This window comes from Desmodus rotundus, chromosome 2, assembly GCF_022682495.2.
Source record: "Desmodus rotundus isolate HL8 chromosome 2, HLdesRot8A.1, whole genome shotgun sequence".
In the NCBI taxonomy this organism is placed as follows: Eukaryota; Metazoa; Chordata; class Mammalia; order Chiroptera; family Phyllostomidae; genus Desmodus; species Desmodus rotundus.
The window spans coordinates 61,724,314-61,742,075 of NC_071388.1; the positions used below are offsets into that span (position 1 = coordinate 61,724,314).

At 36.1% G+C, this 17,762-nt stretch overlaps 1 protein-coding gene across 1 annotated transcript in view; it reads left to right on the forward strand.

Annotated features, from left to right (window-relative positions):
* Positions 1 to 15,477, forward strand: part of LIPI (lipase I) — a 39,919-nt gene extending 24,442 nt beyond the window's left edge. Inside the window, exons 8-10 of the mRNA XM_045193531.2 lie at positions 2,722 to 2,830; positions 6,131 to 6,304; positions 15,372 to 15,477. Of these exons, the coding sequence (XP_045049466.2) occupies positions 2,722 to 2,830; positions 6,131 to 6,304; positions 15,372 to 15,477 (389 nt within the window). The remainder of the gene's footprint in view (positions 1 to 2,721; positions 2,831 to 6,130; positions 6,305 to 15,371) is intronic.
* The last annotated feature ends 2,285 nt before the right edge of the window (positions 15,478 to 17,762 follow it).

Sequence of the window (17,762 nt, forward strand, 5' to 3'; positions counted from 1 at the left end):
TCAGCTTCTTGAATCTGTGGTTTTGTTTTTTTTTCCCCATCACCAAATTAGAAAAAAAAATCAGCAGTTATTTATTTGAATGTTCTTTCAGTTCCACGCTCTTTTCTCTCCCATCGACACTCTGCTAGCACATGTATTATATCTTTGTTATAGGTCCCCGGGTCCCTAAGGCTCTGTTCATCTTCTTTCTCAGTCTGTTTTTTCTCTGTAGTACAGATTGGGTGGCAGATTGATCTGTCCTCAAGTTAACTGATTTCTGTGCTCTATCATCTCCACTCTACTATTGAGCATATCCAGTGAATTTCATATCTGTTATATTTTTTACTTGTGTAATTTCTACTCTTTTTTATAGCTTCTATTTCTTTCCTGAGATTTTTCTATTTATTTTTTAAGACTCTGACTTTGAAGCTTTTTTTATGATGGCTTCTTTAAAATCCTTGTCAGATAATTCTTTGTGTTCATCTCAGTGTTAGTCATAGTTGATTGTCTTTTCTCACCAAAGTTGTGATTTTCCTTTTCCTTAGTATAGTGAGTAATTTTCAATCACATCCTGGCCATTTTGTCTATTATGTTAGAATTTGAGTAGGATTTGAAATATTTTCTTTTAGCAGGTAGTCACATTATTTAGGTTTTTGCCTATGTATTCTGAGGTTGTAATTTTTTGATATATAAAGGTTCAGGGTTGTTCTATTTTCCTGGTGACTTGCTTCTTTTTTGTTTTACATATAAGAATGCATCTTGCCTCAAAGATAATTTACTGGATTCTGTCACAAAAATTTGCCTCATGAAGCCTTTGAATTAGGTGTCTTCTTTTGGATCTTCAATTTTTTACACTTTTGTCTTGCCGTGTCCTACTTCTTTCTTCTGGGTATAAGTTCTACCTTGCTGAAACAGATCCTTTATGGCCTTATTTTTTCTTTATTCTGGAATGTAAAGTTAGTTCAGGATAGAATTCTACATTGAGAGTTATAGTCACTTAGCAATTTGAAGGTATTTATTCTCTTCTTCTTCAGAGAAAGTCCTTTTTTCCTCTTTATTGTCAATTGAATTGTTCCATACAGAAATCTGTAGTTTTCTTCTGGTTAAATTTATTTATTTATCTATCTATCTGCCTGTCTATCTGTATGTCTACCTGTCTATCTCTCTAGGAATGATTTATTATCATTTTCTAGTCTTAATGATCAGTCCAGGTTTCAATTAATAATTAAAGATAAAATATTTGTGTTATCAAAATAAAAATCCATGTCTTCTTTTAATATAGAAAATTCTTAACAGTCAGCTTTTCTTCAAAATTCTCCCATCAGAGCAAGTTGGATTCCCTCCCTCCACCCTCCAGAACTTAGATGACATAATCATGGAACATTTCTCATATAAATTAGGGGAGGGATACTTTCACTAGTGATGAATGTAAATTTAAATTCCATGTAATGTGGAGTTTTATTTAATCTCAGAGATTTTTTTTTCTACCTAAGACCCATGCACAACCAATAGGAGGAATTTTCCATGTTCCTCTTTCAGTGACAAAACAAAAAAATAAGGACCCTGATACTGTGCGGGGATTTTCATTTTAGCTCCATCACTTAGCATCACGTCTTCTGTTCCAGCAGAAGTTGACACTTAAGGCTTTGTCTCCATGCTACACCCAGTTCTTAAGTTCTGTAGCAATCCAGGGCTTCAGTCCTTCTTATAGTTTTAGAGTTGACTTTAATTTCATTCATGCCTCCTGATATTTCCCTTCTTCACCTGAGCTTGGTTGTATATTTAATTTATGGATTGTACATCCAGAATGTCCATGTGCTTTAGCAGGAGGAGGGCTTATTCTGTAACATCTCCATATGTTGTGCTGCCAGAAATCACCTGAGCAAGTCTGAACTCCCACCTTTTATGGGTGAGGTGGACCAACGGGTTTTGTGTATCACTGCACAGTCACTTCAAGAAAGAAGCATACCTGTATAGCTCTTGTGCCAGAAATTGGTGAGGTCTAGTCACACAACGGTTACGTTATTGGAGCAGTGCTGAGCATCAGGCAAAAGACAAGTTACTGTTGGCTGTTTAGTGGCAGCATTTGACAGCTAGCATACACAATTTTAGTACATGTACTTCTCACGAGAAAATTGCATGTGTTCAGTGTTCTGTTTATATACATTGTATGTAGGACCTGTTGTTCAGTACTTGGAAAACTCACAGAAAGTCTGAACTTTCTGTTCAGTCCAACTTCTGAAAGATATACTGTATAATTATTAATAAGACCACTTTGAATAAGAACTACTATGAGCTTACTCTAGGATTATTTAATTTCATAGTCATTCCTAAACAACCAGTGAAATTGGGAATTATATTTGTCAAGCAAGCTTAGCTAAGACTGTTAACCAATAATTAAAGAACCTCATATTTACTTTAGATATGCTATTTTTAAAAAATATTCTTTAATTTACCTAAGTTCTGAGATTTTTTGGTTTGCATAACAGTTAGTATTCACTAATTATTTGTCCACCTCTTCACTGTACCCTTCATGTCTGACAGACTTTGTCCTTCTTTGTTTTTAAGTCTAATTAAAAATTGACAAGAAGTAAAATATATTACCCAAGTACCAAATAAGTGCCTCTTGATATTATTTGTATATGTTTATAGTATGTGCCTAGATTATACGCATATACATCTGCATATGTACCAAAGCAATTGTTTTCAATGTGAACTGCATTCTATATTTTTGTTTTGTAGCCTATTATTTTGTACTCAGTATCGTTTTGGATGACACTATGAAGGATGGCATTATTACATTTAGATTATTAAACCATCTTGGAAGAATTGAAGAACCAAGGCTCTATGCGTAGGTATAATTTAGTATTATTTTTATTCAGAAATAAAATGTTTGTTTTCTCAATCATCCACTTTGGGAGATAATTCAAATCGTGTGAACTTTTTTCACCAGGCTGCTTTCCAAGGCATAGCGGTAGGAACGCACCTGATTTCCACAGTAGCACCGAGACTGCAGCCCTAGAACAGGTGTTTCAAACTGGCCGAGAAGGCAAGGGGGTCGTGAGGCTTCACTTCCTCTTTTTTGTCCTATATTTGCTTTTAGTACATGCCCTGTGCACACAGATATTACTTTTTTATTTAGTAAAATTAGGATCTCGTTGCACATTGCTCTGTGTCTTGATTTTTATGTAAATTCTGTACTGTGCTCGCTTTTCTCTATGTCATTAAAGTCACATACACTAAAATATATGTGTATATATATATATATATATATATATATACACACACACACACATACATAGTAACATGCCAATCTAGGATTTTAAACAGGATATCAATAATGGACATTCAGGTGAGAATGATTCCCCAGATGGATGGGTCATGGGGGTATTAGAGGAACAAGAATAGAAGGGTGACTATTGGAATAATTGATATGAAAGATGATGGGGAGGTTAACCAAATAAGTAAAAGTGGGTTTTCGAGCTTTAGGATAGATCTGTTTTTATAATTAAACATGTGAAAGTGAATGAAATAAACCAATCTAGAGTGACTTCAAGTGTTAATCTTTATGACTATTTAAATTATGATGCCATTCACTGAGGCAGAAGATACATGGAGAGGAGTCAATTTAATCATTCAATAAAATTCTTGAGAGCTTCTGTAAGTCAGTAACTGCACCAAAAATTGGGGCATAACACTTTGGACAAATGGGATTTTGTCCTTATATTGTCTAATGCAGCAGAGAGACTTTACAAGTATGTAAGACAAATAAAATGATGTTTGTCATTTCTCTGTTCGAACAATTTTTAATGACTATCCACATGGAAGTAGGTATTGTGCTAAGTTCTGAGGATGTTATGATAAGAAAAATAGACATGGTCCTACTCTCATTAAAATTCCACCTTTATGAAAGATGTAAAAGTAATTAAATAATTATAAAAATATGTAAATAAAATCTGTCCATGATATGCATATGGACCATAATGTGTCTTGAGGCACACTGTGGTGTGAAAGGAAACATAAAATTGGGGTGAGGGGATGAGAATTAGTGGGGCCACTACAAGTTTCTCCAAGGAGGTTTTATATTCATTGATTGGGACCTAAATGGTGAGCTGGACTTAGTCTGCTTTGCTGTATTCTGGGCAGAGAGGCCAATGCAGGCAAAGATCCTGGAGCAGGAGGGAGCATAGTCCACTTCAGGAGCTGAACGAAGAGCATTACATCTGGAAATACAGGCAGGGAAGGCAAAGGAGACCTGAGAGAGGTGGAGGGCACCTGGATTTTGTAGGAACTAGAACTTGTAAGACATGTTCCAGGATTTATATTTTATTCATGGGGAAAATGGCAACCACTGACATGTTTTAGCTGAGGCAGGCTGGCTGGGGCAGGATTTTTATTTTGGAAAAACAGTTTGACCACAGTGGATTGGAAGCAGGAAAGACAGGGTACTGTCATAAGAATATGGGCAAGAAACTGTCCTGAGATAAGAGTGTTTGCAGTGGTAATGGAGAAATGAGAATGAATTCAAAGCATATTCAAGGAATTTCACAGGTGAAGTCAGTAGGAATTTATGATTGATTGGGTGTGGGGATTGAAAGAGAGGATTCTATGAAGGGTGAATTCTAGTTGTCTGGTTTGGGGAATAGATGGGGGTTGCAATTTTAAATGGTAAGGAAATTTGTAGATTCTGGTTGTTAGGGTTTTTTTGTTTGTTTGTTTTTGTGAGGTAGGTGTTGGGGACAGTGTCATTTAGATTTAGCCTGCTGAGCTTTAGGTATCCTCGAGATGGATATCCAAGTAGGCATGGTGGGTAACAGCGGATATATGTGTCTGAATCCAGCTGACAGGACTAAGCCGGAGGCAGAGATTTGGTGGTCACAAGCCAAGGTATTTGAAACCATTGGAGGGGATGTGAGTTTGTGGAGTAAGACAACACATTCCCAACTGGATATGCTTACTTTGAAGTATCTCTGAGAAATCTAGATAATCCCTTGGACAAAAATTAGAGGTGTGACCCATGACGTATTCTGTGAAAGAGGAGGGAGGGTACAGAGATGAACTTTGAGAGAGTGATAACCATTTGGGGCTGACCTGCTGTGGAGATTGAAAAGGAGAGGAGAGCAGAGGTAAATATAAGATGGCGTTAGTGCCGGGTGCCAGCTGGTTGAATTTGGGCTGTTCTGTGTGTGACTGAGGCTTTTGCACAGTGAGACATTGCCTCAAAGAAGGAAATTATTTTAACAGATTTGAAAATCATTCTCTTTTTCTCCTTTCTCCCCTCTCCTCCCTTCCTCTCCCCTCCTTTTCTTTACTGTTCTTCCCTTCCCTCCCTCCCTTTTTTCCTCCTCCTCCTCTTTCTTCTCATTTTCATTTTCCTCGGAGTTCTGTTTGGAGTCAGCAGACCATGTTGGCATAAATGACCCCAGGGCCCCCATTTCTGATACATATGGATAAGGAGCTGAGCAGAGTGGTAAAGAGTGTTGACATGGCTGTGTTTGCATCCAGTGTTGCATTCACTTGCTTAGGAAAGGCCCTTGTATTCTCTGATACTCAGTGTCCTCATCTGTAAAATGATAACACAAATAGTACCTAATAAAAGGAGTTGTAGAGGTCATTAAGTAAGATCAAGTATATAAAGCTTTATTGTAGTTCTTGGTACATTGTAAATGATCAGGAAATTGTGCTTATTATTAAATACTGAATTTGGTTTTTCCTTTAAAAACTTAGACTTTTACAATTGTGTCTTCAATTCACAAATATTTGATAAATTGGCACAGAACAGCAAAGGATTATTATTTGAGCATCCAGTCTGTTCAAGGAACTTTGATAGTTGTTTAGGGGTCTAAAAAAAGAAGCATAAGATGACTTATCTAATTTAGACAAATGAATAATCTAAACACCTAGTCAGAAAGATAAGATCTCCCACTTTTTTTTCTAAAAAATATTCCCCAAATATCACATATGGAGATGAAAATATTATTATTTTGTATATTTTGTTTTAAATTATTTAAATAATTACTTAAATAATGTTTATTGTTTGGCCTTTTCCTATATGATTGGTCTATCCTGCATTGTTCATATTATATTGATTTTAGAGTTAAATTACATTTCAAAGTACTAATATTCTGAGTATGTCAAATTTTCTGTTTAGGAATAATAAATCATTTTACAAAGTTCAAGAGGTCAAGATTCTTGCCCAGTTTTTAAATGATATAAATATTTCAAGCATTGGTTTGGCATATTACCAGAGCTCAAAGCAGCAATGTTCCACATGCCAATATAGAATCCAGCGTCTCGTGTTAAAATCCGTTACGTATCCAGAGAGGTAAGAAAATAAATTTTGATCTAAATATGTTGTCTTTTAATCTTGAAAATATTGGTTTGCTATAAAATAGTTTAAGAATTTAAGTAATCAAATATTTGTTTTTTGTGTATTTCAAATTATATTTTTTAGAATATCTAAAAGGTACAAAATTCATTTTGTTTTTTGTTTGGAGGAGATTTATTTATTGCATAAAACACAACAAAAATGAAAATAGTAAGACAAATGTCTGCCTTAGAAGTTTATCAATAATTTTTATATATACATATATATTTACAGAGTGGTTTAGAGTTCTTTTATACAATCCTTATATGAGGTCCAAAGGACTATAGTAAGACATATAATTGGAGGAGTTATAAATCATCACGATTTTCAATCATCTTTTCTTTTGCCTAATTTTATTACTCTCTATCTGAGAAGGGAATAATGTCCATTTTCATCTGCTGTAGCTAAGATTCTACAAATTGTTAGAGATTCAACTCCAAGAGTATACTGACAGGAGTCAGACTTTAGCATGTATACATAAAAACAGGAGGATAATCTGACTCTACACTTTTAAAGAAAATTTTTATTAAATTTTTTTCCATTACCATTTAGTCCCCATTGATCCCCCACCCCCTTCAATTTTACAGTCCCCTGTCTTGGTTTGTCAGTAACATCACAAATATCTCTATTCCAAAAGTTGTGACATCAGAGTTACTGTGTGGGTACAGTTTTCTAAAAGACAATAGACTCTAACAGCATTTTCCTAAGCCCATTTGATTTGCTGTTCTTGGTTTCATGTCCTCACAACCAAGGAGGGTTTCCCCACCATCCTCGTCCTCATGGTCTTGATGTGTGAATACATGTTCACTGTGGCAGAACACGAATTTCCACACACACGCCCCTATGGGAGCACCAAGAACCACTCAAAGGTCTTTAGTGAGTGGATCATTTGTCAGTTTGAATATGAGGTGTTCTGACAGGGAGCATCAAGCGAGTGCCAACAGCAATGGGTTTGAGGATTGCTAGAAACCTCTCTTCTTTAGTTGAGTGCAACACTTAATTGTTATTTTTCTAGGTCTCTGTATTAATATATTTGATTTCTATGAATGTTGAACTTAGTAAATAAGAATTTTTGGAGAATAAAATAATAAAAATAGTAAGTAATAATATTCATTTAGAGGACATATATATCAATAGAGGGGAGTTAGAACAATTCATTAAAGTGTCAGTTATTTTGTAACTTGGTATAAAGAATATTTAGTCATTCAAAAGTCAATAAGGAAGATGTCATTATAATGGAAAAATACTGGGACAACTTTACTGTCCTTTTCCTTTGAAATATGAACATATATGGATACTTTTAGTTAAGAATATTAGCAACATCATTCCCTGACAAAGTGTATTGGGGGGAATTATGAGGTCATGTTTGAAGGACTGAAGATTTGAATGGTATGGACCCACTTATACCTGGATAGTTTTTAAAAAATAAATATATTTAAAAAGTTTTTGAAGATTTCTGACAATTTGACAAAAACTATAGAGGAATCATGTAGCATAGAAATTAAAAAAAATTTAAAGTTAGGTATGTCATGAATGCATACAATATATGTATATATTTTCTATTCCTTATGATTTTCCTAATATTTTCTTTTCTCTGGCTTACTTTATTGCAAGAATACAGTGTAATACATGTAACATACAACATATGTGCTAATTGACTACTTAAGTTACCAGTAAGGCTTCCAGGCAACAGTAGGTTATTAGTAATTAAGTTTTGGGGGAGTCAAAAGTTAAACACAGATTTTTGACTGTGGGGGGGATCTGCACTCCTAATCCCTGCATTGTTCAAGGGACAACTGTATTTTTGCCATCCCGAAAGCTACCTTCTAAAAGGCCAGGGTTGTTGCACCATCATATTCCCTTACATCCCCCTCCCCCCATTAATACCTCTGTGAGCATCAGAAAAGTAAGCATAAATAGTGAAGTTGAAGGCTTTAGCTTATATCTTCTGTTTCTGGCATTTAGATGTAAAGGGTGCATATTGTCCAGCAATAAAGTATTCTTCCTATATTCCATAAATGGAAAGAGAAACAAAAGTGATATCTCCATAGTGTAGAAGAAGCACATAATGTAAATCTTGGCCAAACACCAAAAATTTAGCTAGAATCTTTGTACATAAAACAGAGCGGGAGCTTAAAGTGAGAAAGATAAATTTAGTTCCATACATGTAAACAGTAAAAGGAACCAAGGATAATCTGCCCTATGTGTGTATGGGCTAATGCCAAGGCTAGATTCTGTTCTCATTGTTTAAACTTTGTAGGATCATGCAGGTTATTCACTGCAATAGCTTCACGGGTCACTGTTCACATAGATAACAGTAGGATCATAATGTACTGGAAGCTTTGCAACAGCATGAATCTGGTTATAAGCAATTTTCTCTTTCCAACCATAAGTTAATGGCTGCTGTCTTTTGTGGAACAATCAACTTAGTTTTCCTCTTATTGTTGGATACTTCATTTATCCTCAGTATTTGCTTATCATCAACACTGGCTATGCATAGACAACTCTCTGCACTTTGAACACTTCCCTTGTTTTATATTCATAGAAGAAATCTCAAGGAGAAGACACATTTTCAAATCTTCCACCTCACCATGTAACGTTCACACCTTGACACAGAATGTTGGTGAGCCTACCGACAGCCACTGCTCTCCCTCCGTGCATTTCTAAGTGACTTGTTTCAGGGGAAAAGGAAAGGCAGACAGATGTGACCACTGTTATGTTTGACTCATTATGTTCCTGAATATGATTTACATAGAGAAATGTTATATGCAACTCATTCACTAGTTAAGTAAGAAATAGGGTGAAATCACAGGGATGTTACAGAGCAAAAAGTAAGCATGCATGTAACTTTAACTTTTATATGAAATTTAGACAGTGGATAGACTATGAAAATTTACCAAATTTTCTACTCAGGGGAAAAAAACCTGAAATACATTGTGGGTGTTTAGCAAAACTCTTAACATTCCCTACTGGCTGGAGATGTTAACAGATGCTTGGATGAAATGTATGCCTCAAGTTTAATTACCTGGATAATTGTCATAACCATTTAGTTACTTTTCCTATTTAGATCTGTCCATACAGATAATGTGCAATTAATGAGAATTAGCACTGCCAAATTATTGGGAACGTGAGTTGTAAAAACGTGATGTCTTATGGCCCAGATTAAAATGTGTAAGCACTCAGCCAGTGACTATTTCTTTATAACAAACTGCTGTGAAGACTACAGCATAGTTCTCTTCTAGGGTTTTCCCGGAGAGCAGGGCCTGGGAATTTGGGGACTGAGAGGTACAGTCACAGTGTTGGTGATCTGGTATTATTACATCCTGAGAAAAGCTGGACTAAAGCTATCTTTAAAAATATTACAGTAAAATTACTCTTTTAGGCATACAGGTCTAGGAGTTTTGGTAAATTCATGTAACCACCACAATCAAGATCCAGACCATTTCCACCAGTCACAGGAACTGCCTGGTGCTGTCTCCTTCATCTTCAACTGCATTCCCACTTCTACTTCCACTGTAGTAGTTTCGCCTTTTCTAAAACATTATATAAATGGAATCAATTAGCATATAGCCTTTTAAATATGGCCCCTTTCACTTAGCTTTGTGCATTTAAAACTCATCCATGTTCTTCCTGATATCAATGGAATGTTGTGGATGAATAGGATTCTATGTATGGCATACCAGAGTTTGTTAATCCACTCACCAGTTGGAAGACATGTGGTTTGTTCACAGTTTTTGATATCTGTCTCTGAAGAAAGCCAACATAAATATTTGCATGTTTTTTGCATGCATATTTTTAAGTAAATATAAGTTTTTATTTCACTTGGGTAAGTACCTGTCAGTGAGATTGCTGCATCCTCTTGTAAGTGTGGGTTTAATTTGACAAATTGTGTTGATGGCCTCTGCCATTTGATGAAGGGTATTTACATCTTCTAATTTCATGTGATTATTAATGTGGTTGGGTTTAAATTTATCGTCTTACTACTTTGCTTTCTACCTGTCCTGTCTGTTCTTTGTTTCCTTTTTTTTCTCATTGTCTGCATTCTTTTGTATAAATTGAGTAGTCTTATGTATCCACTTCGTCTCTTTTGTGTATTTATTATCTATAACTCTTTAAAAATACTTTAGGTGTTTTTTGGGAGATTGATATTATAATCTTTAATTTATTACAGCCGTCCTTCAAGTGAATTTTACCATATAACATATAACATAAAAACTATATAGTAATATAATTACATTTCTTCCATTATAGATTTTATTTTGTTGTTGGCATATGTTTTACTTTTACATATGCTAAAAATTCCATAATACAATCTGTCATTTTTAAAGAGTCAAGCTGTTAAAGAGATTGTAAATACTTAGGAAAATTAATGTATTTATCCACTTAGCTACCATTCTAGTAGACTTCTTTTTTATTTTAATTTTTATTGTTATTCAATTTCAGTTGTATGCCTTTTCTCCCCATCCCTCCACCCCACCCCAGCAAAACCCACCTCCCTCCCCCACCTCCACCTTCCCTTTTGGTTTTGTCCATGTGTCCTTTATAGTAGTTCCTGTAATCCCCTCTTCCCACTGTCCCTCCCCCCCCCCCCGGCTATTGTTAGATTGTTCTTAACTTCAATGTCTCTGGTTATATTTTGTTTGCTTTTTTCTTCTATTGATTATGTTCCAGTTAAAGGCGAGATCATATGGTATTTGTCCCTCACCGCCTGGCTTATTTCACTTAGCATAATGCTCTCCAGTTTCATCCATGCTGTTGCAAAGGGTATAAGCTCCTTCTTTCTCTCTGCTGCGTAGAATTCCATTGTGTAAATATACCATAGTTTTTGGATCCACTCGTTTGCTGATGGGCAGTTCGGTTGCTTCCAGTACTTGGCTATTGTAAATTGTGCTGCTATGAACATTGGGGTGCACAGGTTCTTTTGGATTGGTGTTTCAGGGTTCTTAGGGTATAATCCCAGCAGCGGAATTGCTGGGTCAAAGGGCAGTTCCATTTTTAGTTTTGTGAGGAAATTCCATATATCTAGTGGACTTCTAAACCTTATTAGATGCATATTTTCATGTGGTATAATTTATCTTTTGACTAATAGAGTTTTTTAAAGATTTTTTTGTAGTGTAGGTCTGCTGGTTGTGAATTTTTCATACTTTTTGTGTCTGAAAAAGCTTTCTAATACCTTCATTTTAAAAGATAATTTATCAGGTTATAGAATTCTAGTCTGACAGCTTTTTAATTTTTTTTTTTTTACTTTGACCATTTTAAAGATGTTGCTGTACTGTCTTCTACTATGCATTTATCCTAATGAGAAATCTGTTAGTATCCTTCCTTTGCTCCTGTGGGGAAAATATGCCATTTTTCTCTGACTGGTTTTAAGATTTTGTCATTACTGGTATGAAACAGTTTGATTATGATGTAACTTGTAATTTTAATCATACCTCTTGTGTTTGGAGCTTGTTGACATTCTGGGGCCTGTGGGCTCATACATTATATCATATTTTATTTAAAATTTTAACTATTTTTAAAAATATCTTTTTTTGTATCCCTTTTTATTGGCTCTCCCTTTGAGAATTCTAATGTCAAGTTTATTAGGCTGCTTGAAATTTTCCTGATGGTCTCTTAATTTTTCAATTTATTTTCCTCTTTTATTTCATGTTGAATATATTTTATTGCTATGTCTTTAAGGTCACCATTCTCTCCTCCATATTGTCTAATATGTTATGAATCTCATCCAGGGTACTTAAAAATACATATTTTTTTACTTTTATTGATTCTAGAGAGAAGAGAAGGGGGGGAGAAAGAGAAGGAGAGAAACATTGGTGTGAGAGAGAAACATTGATGGGTTGCCTCTCATATGTGCCCTGACCGGGATCAGACCTGTAGCCTTTTGGGTTGCAGGACAATGCCCAACCAGCTGAGCCACACCAGCCAGGGCCAGGGTACTTCTCATAACAGACATTGTAGTTTTCACTTCTAAAAGTTTGATTTGGACTTGTTTGTATCTCTTATGTCTCTGCTTACCTATTTGAATGCATGGAATACAGTTATATATTCTTTTAATATCCTTGCCTGCTGACTCTTACATCTCTGCTAGTTCTGGGTTGGTTTCAATTGGTTGACCACCATGTTGGATCCATTTTCCTACTTCTTTGCACGCTTGGAAATTCTTGATTACATGCCAGACATTGTATATTTTATCACATTGAGTGCTTATCTTTTTGTAGTCCTATGAATATTCTTCAGGTTTATTCTCAAGATGCTCTTCAGTTACTTACAAACAAATTGATTCTTTCAGGTCCTGCTTTTAAGATTTATTAGGCAGACCTGCAGTAGTGTTCAGCTTAGGGTTCATCATTCTTACTACTGAGGCAAGACCTTTGATGCATTTTATCAGAGACCTGTGCGTTATTGGTTTTCCCCATCTGACAGGTGGGGACAGGCACATGTGCTAGTGCTGGACACCTAATCTTAGGTAACATTTTCAAAGAATAATAGCTGCACAGATGTGCTGATATGTTGTGCCACAAGCTACAAGGTGAATTTTGAAATGAGAAAGAATGTATATTTCTTGTAATTTGTCATAATATATATGGATTGAAATTTTAAAAAAACTAATTGTAATTGAATTTTAGAGGGATTATCACTGGGTTATTTTATTAAAGTTTATAATTTATCAATGCAGTGTGGTCATTGCTGCTAATTTGTGGTAAGCAAAACACTAAAATGAAATATTAATTTCTTTCAGTAATTGAAAAAAAGCATAATATTTTTATCCCATGGTAATTCAACATGCACCACAGATTTTTATATGAAGTATACGTTTTTTAAAAATCCTTTTTATTGCCTGGGGAGGAGGACTGTTAGTAACAGAGTAAATCGTGTCAGAACTAGAGCCAAGCCGGCAGGACTTGACGGGCGTCTCACAGCGTAGCGCGGACAGGCTGGGCTTTCCTCGTATGTATTGGTGAAGTTTAACATCGCAGCCATTACAAACCTGCCTAAGCCGTGTGCAGCGCTTGGAGAGGCTTTGTACTGTGTGGAATGCTTATAAGTATACATTCAGTATATTACTAATTGAAGCTATATCAATTAGTAGCAGAGTTCGGAGGTTTCATATTATTGTAGAAAAGAAGAAAATCATCCCTGGCCAGTTGGCCCAGTTGGTTGGACCATCGTTCCATGCACAAGAAAGTAGCAGGTTTGATCCCTGGTAAGAGCACATACCAAGGTGGCAGGTTTGAAACCAGGTCAGGGTGCATACAGGAGGCAACTGATCTATGTTTCTCTCACATCATTGTTTCTCTCCAACCCCCTGCCATTCTGTTTCTTTCTGTCTCTCTCTCTCCATCTTTCGCCCTCTCTCACTCCCTTCCTTTCTCTCCAGAATCAATGGAAGAAAAACATCCTTGGTGAGGATTTAAAAAATGAAAAGCTTGCCCTGCGGGGTAGCTCAGTTGGTTGGAATGTTGTCATGGACACCAAAATGACACCAAAATGTTTTGGGTTCAATTCCTGGTCAGAGTGCACACCTGTGTTCTGGGTTCATCCTGGGTGGGGAGTTGTGGGGGAGGCAACTGACTGATATTTCTCTCTTACATCCCCCTCTCTCTCTCCCCACCCCACTCCCCTTCCTCTCTTCTCTCAGATCAATAATAAAATATTCTTGTGTGAGGATTGAAAATCTTAATGTTGTATATTACAACATGTGAATAGCAGTATTTAGTGGCTGAGGTAATTTATGCATTGATAAGTTTAATGACACACGTGTCCTACTAGGGCAGGTTAAACAAGGAGGTGGAGGGAGACCCAGAACACTGAAGGCACATGCAGTGAATAAGGGATGTAGTGGGATAAATAATTGATATAAATATGCATATATTTGGGTGGGGAGTAGTAAAGTCATTCCTCTACTTATGTCTTAGTAGTAGAGAAAGATGAGTTTGATTTTTCAATTATATTCCGATCTTTGATAATGTAATAAAAAGATATTTTGCTAATATCTTAAAAATCTTAAGAGATTAAAGTATTAACATTTTATTGCACATTTACTGCTATAGTATTAGCATTAAAATTTTAACATGCCTTTATTATTTTCAATGTAAAATACTATAGTATTTTATATCAGCTTTTATAATTAGAGGTGAATGTCTACATTTTATCACTTCCAAATACATTAGCAGAAAAAAATTGATTTAAAAATTAAATAATTTAACCTAAAAACTCTGTTGAATATTTTAAAAACTTACCCAGTGATGTCTGAACCGAGCTAGAAGGCTGGGAGCACGTGTCCCTTGAGCTGGTGAGGTTCATGTGACCACTGACTGTGAACTACCCGCCCCTGTGAAGCTGAGTTGTCCCCATTTCCTTGGCTGTTCCTATTGCTGATATAGGAAATTTCTATTTATCACTACACTTTTTTGTTTAGCCTCCATTCCTGAACTTTTACCAGTCTTTTTTTAAATTTTACTTAATTATTTTTTTGAAAATTTTCAAGATATTAAGAGGAAGATAACTAGACAAGATGCTTGATTTACCACAGTGACTTGACTTCTCGAAAATCTTCACTTACCAACTACACAATCTCTCCTAGATATAGAATACTCCACATGTTACTACTTCCATTTTAGTAGGGGGCAAAGATAATTGCTTAAATCGTTTCATCAGCATTTGTCTGTGCGGTTCAGGGGCAGGAGGGGCGGCTGAGCTGCTGAGTTGAGTTCGGGTTTCATTTATTTCGGTGTCCAGCGATATCTCCCATGCATTGTACATATTTCAGTGGGACAGCAAAGAGAGAAGTTGAAACACAGAAATTACCTTGTTCTTTTTTTTTTTTTTTTTTCATGAACATTGTGTCTGCTTCATCCCAGCATAGCCCAATAAAAGAGTGGAAACCATCCTATCGGTTTGTTCCAACTCCCTGCATTTGGAAAACTAGTTAGTTATAAGCATAATGTATTCTAATATTTATGAAAAAAGACACTTAGGTGTTTTATTAATAGTTTTTCTTCCTTTCTTTTTTTCTCTCTCATAGACCACCACTCTGCAGGTATGACTTTGTACTTAAAGAAAGCAAAGAAGTATTTCTCAACCCATGTACTTGCAAACCAGAGGAAATACAGCATACCTTCTTCCATTAATTGTAACAACTTGTTTGTGAATTAAAGAAGTTGTAACTAGGAAGAGTGTAATCAGCATTTCTTAGAATACATTGTTAGAATGCATTTAGAATGCATTGTTCAACCTGTAATTCAGATATTCCTACTTTTTAATATAAACTTTTAAAAATCAAAAAGATATAAAATTTAAAAATATATATGACAAAGCATTCTGAGTGCATTCTAAAAGCTGTTTTTTTCTGTTTATCTCAATCAACCATTTATCATAGAATGTTTCCCTTGTTTACTATTAATAGATAATATGTCTTTAGAAAAAAGAGAAGCTTATTTCTTCAATACACTGTCTAAACATTCTCCATTTGTCAGACTACAGTGGCAAAATACATGAATATGTTTTAATTGTAAATTTGTCACTTGGAGAAGCCACTTAGATTAATGTTTATCTTATAAACATAAATGCACTTTCTGTTTAGTGACCTATTTAGCATTTTTGTAATGCTTTTTTAATAAAGATTTTGTTTCTATGGAGCATAATAATCTACAGGCCCATAACGCTTAAGGTCAGATCTTGGGTCCGCTGCTACTCATGGTGTTATCATGAGTAACCAAATTTATCTCGCCCTGTTTCAGTCACCCAGAATTTTTGTGAAGGTTGATTGAGTGCTTTGACTAGTGTCTGCCTGTAATGATAACAGTAAAAATAATGATAGTTAACACATAAATCACTGTATTTCTATTAATTGAATCATTACAAAACCCCTATGAGTTTGACCTTGTGATTGCCACTGATGGAGAAACCGAGGCACAGAAACATTAACTAACTTAGGTAGGAACATGCTCAAAACCGAAATCAAAATCAAAGTCGTCTGGCTCTTGTGTCCATGTTTTTAACCCCTAAAAAGTGTTCTTCTCCACAGTTCAACACATGTCAGTAGCTGTATTTGCAAATATTATTGCTTTCAAAATGATAATCTACATGTCCTCGGCATTGTCCTATTTACCTGTTCGGTCCAGGAATTCCTGGGCCGTAGGTCCCTCTCACTTACCCCTGAATGTGCCCAAGGTTTGTTTTATGTATGTTTCTAAACTAATCCATTATCTGAGTCGGTCTGCATGCTTTTGAATTCCCCCTGTATTAGGAGGAATTGCTGGGGCTGCCTTAACAAAATACCATAGATAGGGCGGCCTAAACAGCATAAATTTATTTTCTCAAAGTTCTGGTGGCTAGAAGCCCAGGATCACAACGTCAGCAGGTTTGGATTTTTCTAAGGCTTCCTTCCTTGACTTACAGATAGCCACTTTCCTGCTGTGTTCTCACAGGGTCTTTCCTCTGTGTGTGGTGTCTCTGGTGTGCCTACATTTTCTCTCTTATAAGGACACTGGCTGGATAGGAGTAGGGCCCACCCTAATGAACTCATTTTAATTTAGTCAGCTCTTTCAAGGCCTATCTCCATATACAGTCACACTCTGAAGTATGGGGGATTAGGACCTTAGCATAAGAATTGGGGGGGAGGGCAGAGTTCAGTTCATAACACCTGCCACAACTCCTTCGCTTCACAATGATGAGCTTTGCCTAATAAGGCATTTGAAGGTAAATGGGAGTCCTTGTTGGTGCCTGCCCGGGAACACTAATGCGTGAAGACCCTTGATTATTAGATGTGTGTTTTACTTGTGCAGAGACAAGCAGAAGCAGCTTCTTTCTTTGCTTAGGGATGTAGGCAGGGCTGCCTGCCCCTCTCCTGTCTGACAGTCATTTTTAAAAACCAACTCCTGCCCTGGCTGGTGTGGCTCAGTGGATTGAGCCGGCCTGCAAACCAAAGGGTCACCAGTTCGATTCCCAGTCAGGGCACATGCCTCAGTTGCAGGCCAGGTTCCCAGTAGAGGGAGTGTGTGAGGCAACCACACATTGATGTTTCTCTTCCTTTCTTTCTCCTTCCCTTTTCCTCTCTCTAAAAATAAATAAATAAAAATAAAATCTTTAAAAAATAAAATAAATAAGAAACAAGTTCAGTTTTTGCCACAGCCTGTCACTCCACAGGCCTCTGACTCCAGGCCACAGAGACACCTTCTCTTTTGTCACTTTGGCAGTTGCTCACAAACTTCCCACATTCGTAAACAAAGCCATAAACCCTTATGTAATTCGACTTTTCCAACCCCCCCTAATTAATTTGGCAAATATTTCCAGAAACTTTTGAATCTCAGTTGGTGACCTTAATGACATTTAAAGTTAAATAAATGCACTATACACATGTTTCCAGGAGCAGAAACCCCGCTGCCGTCTGTCTGACTGCTTAGGGCCTCTGGAT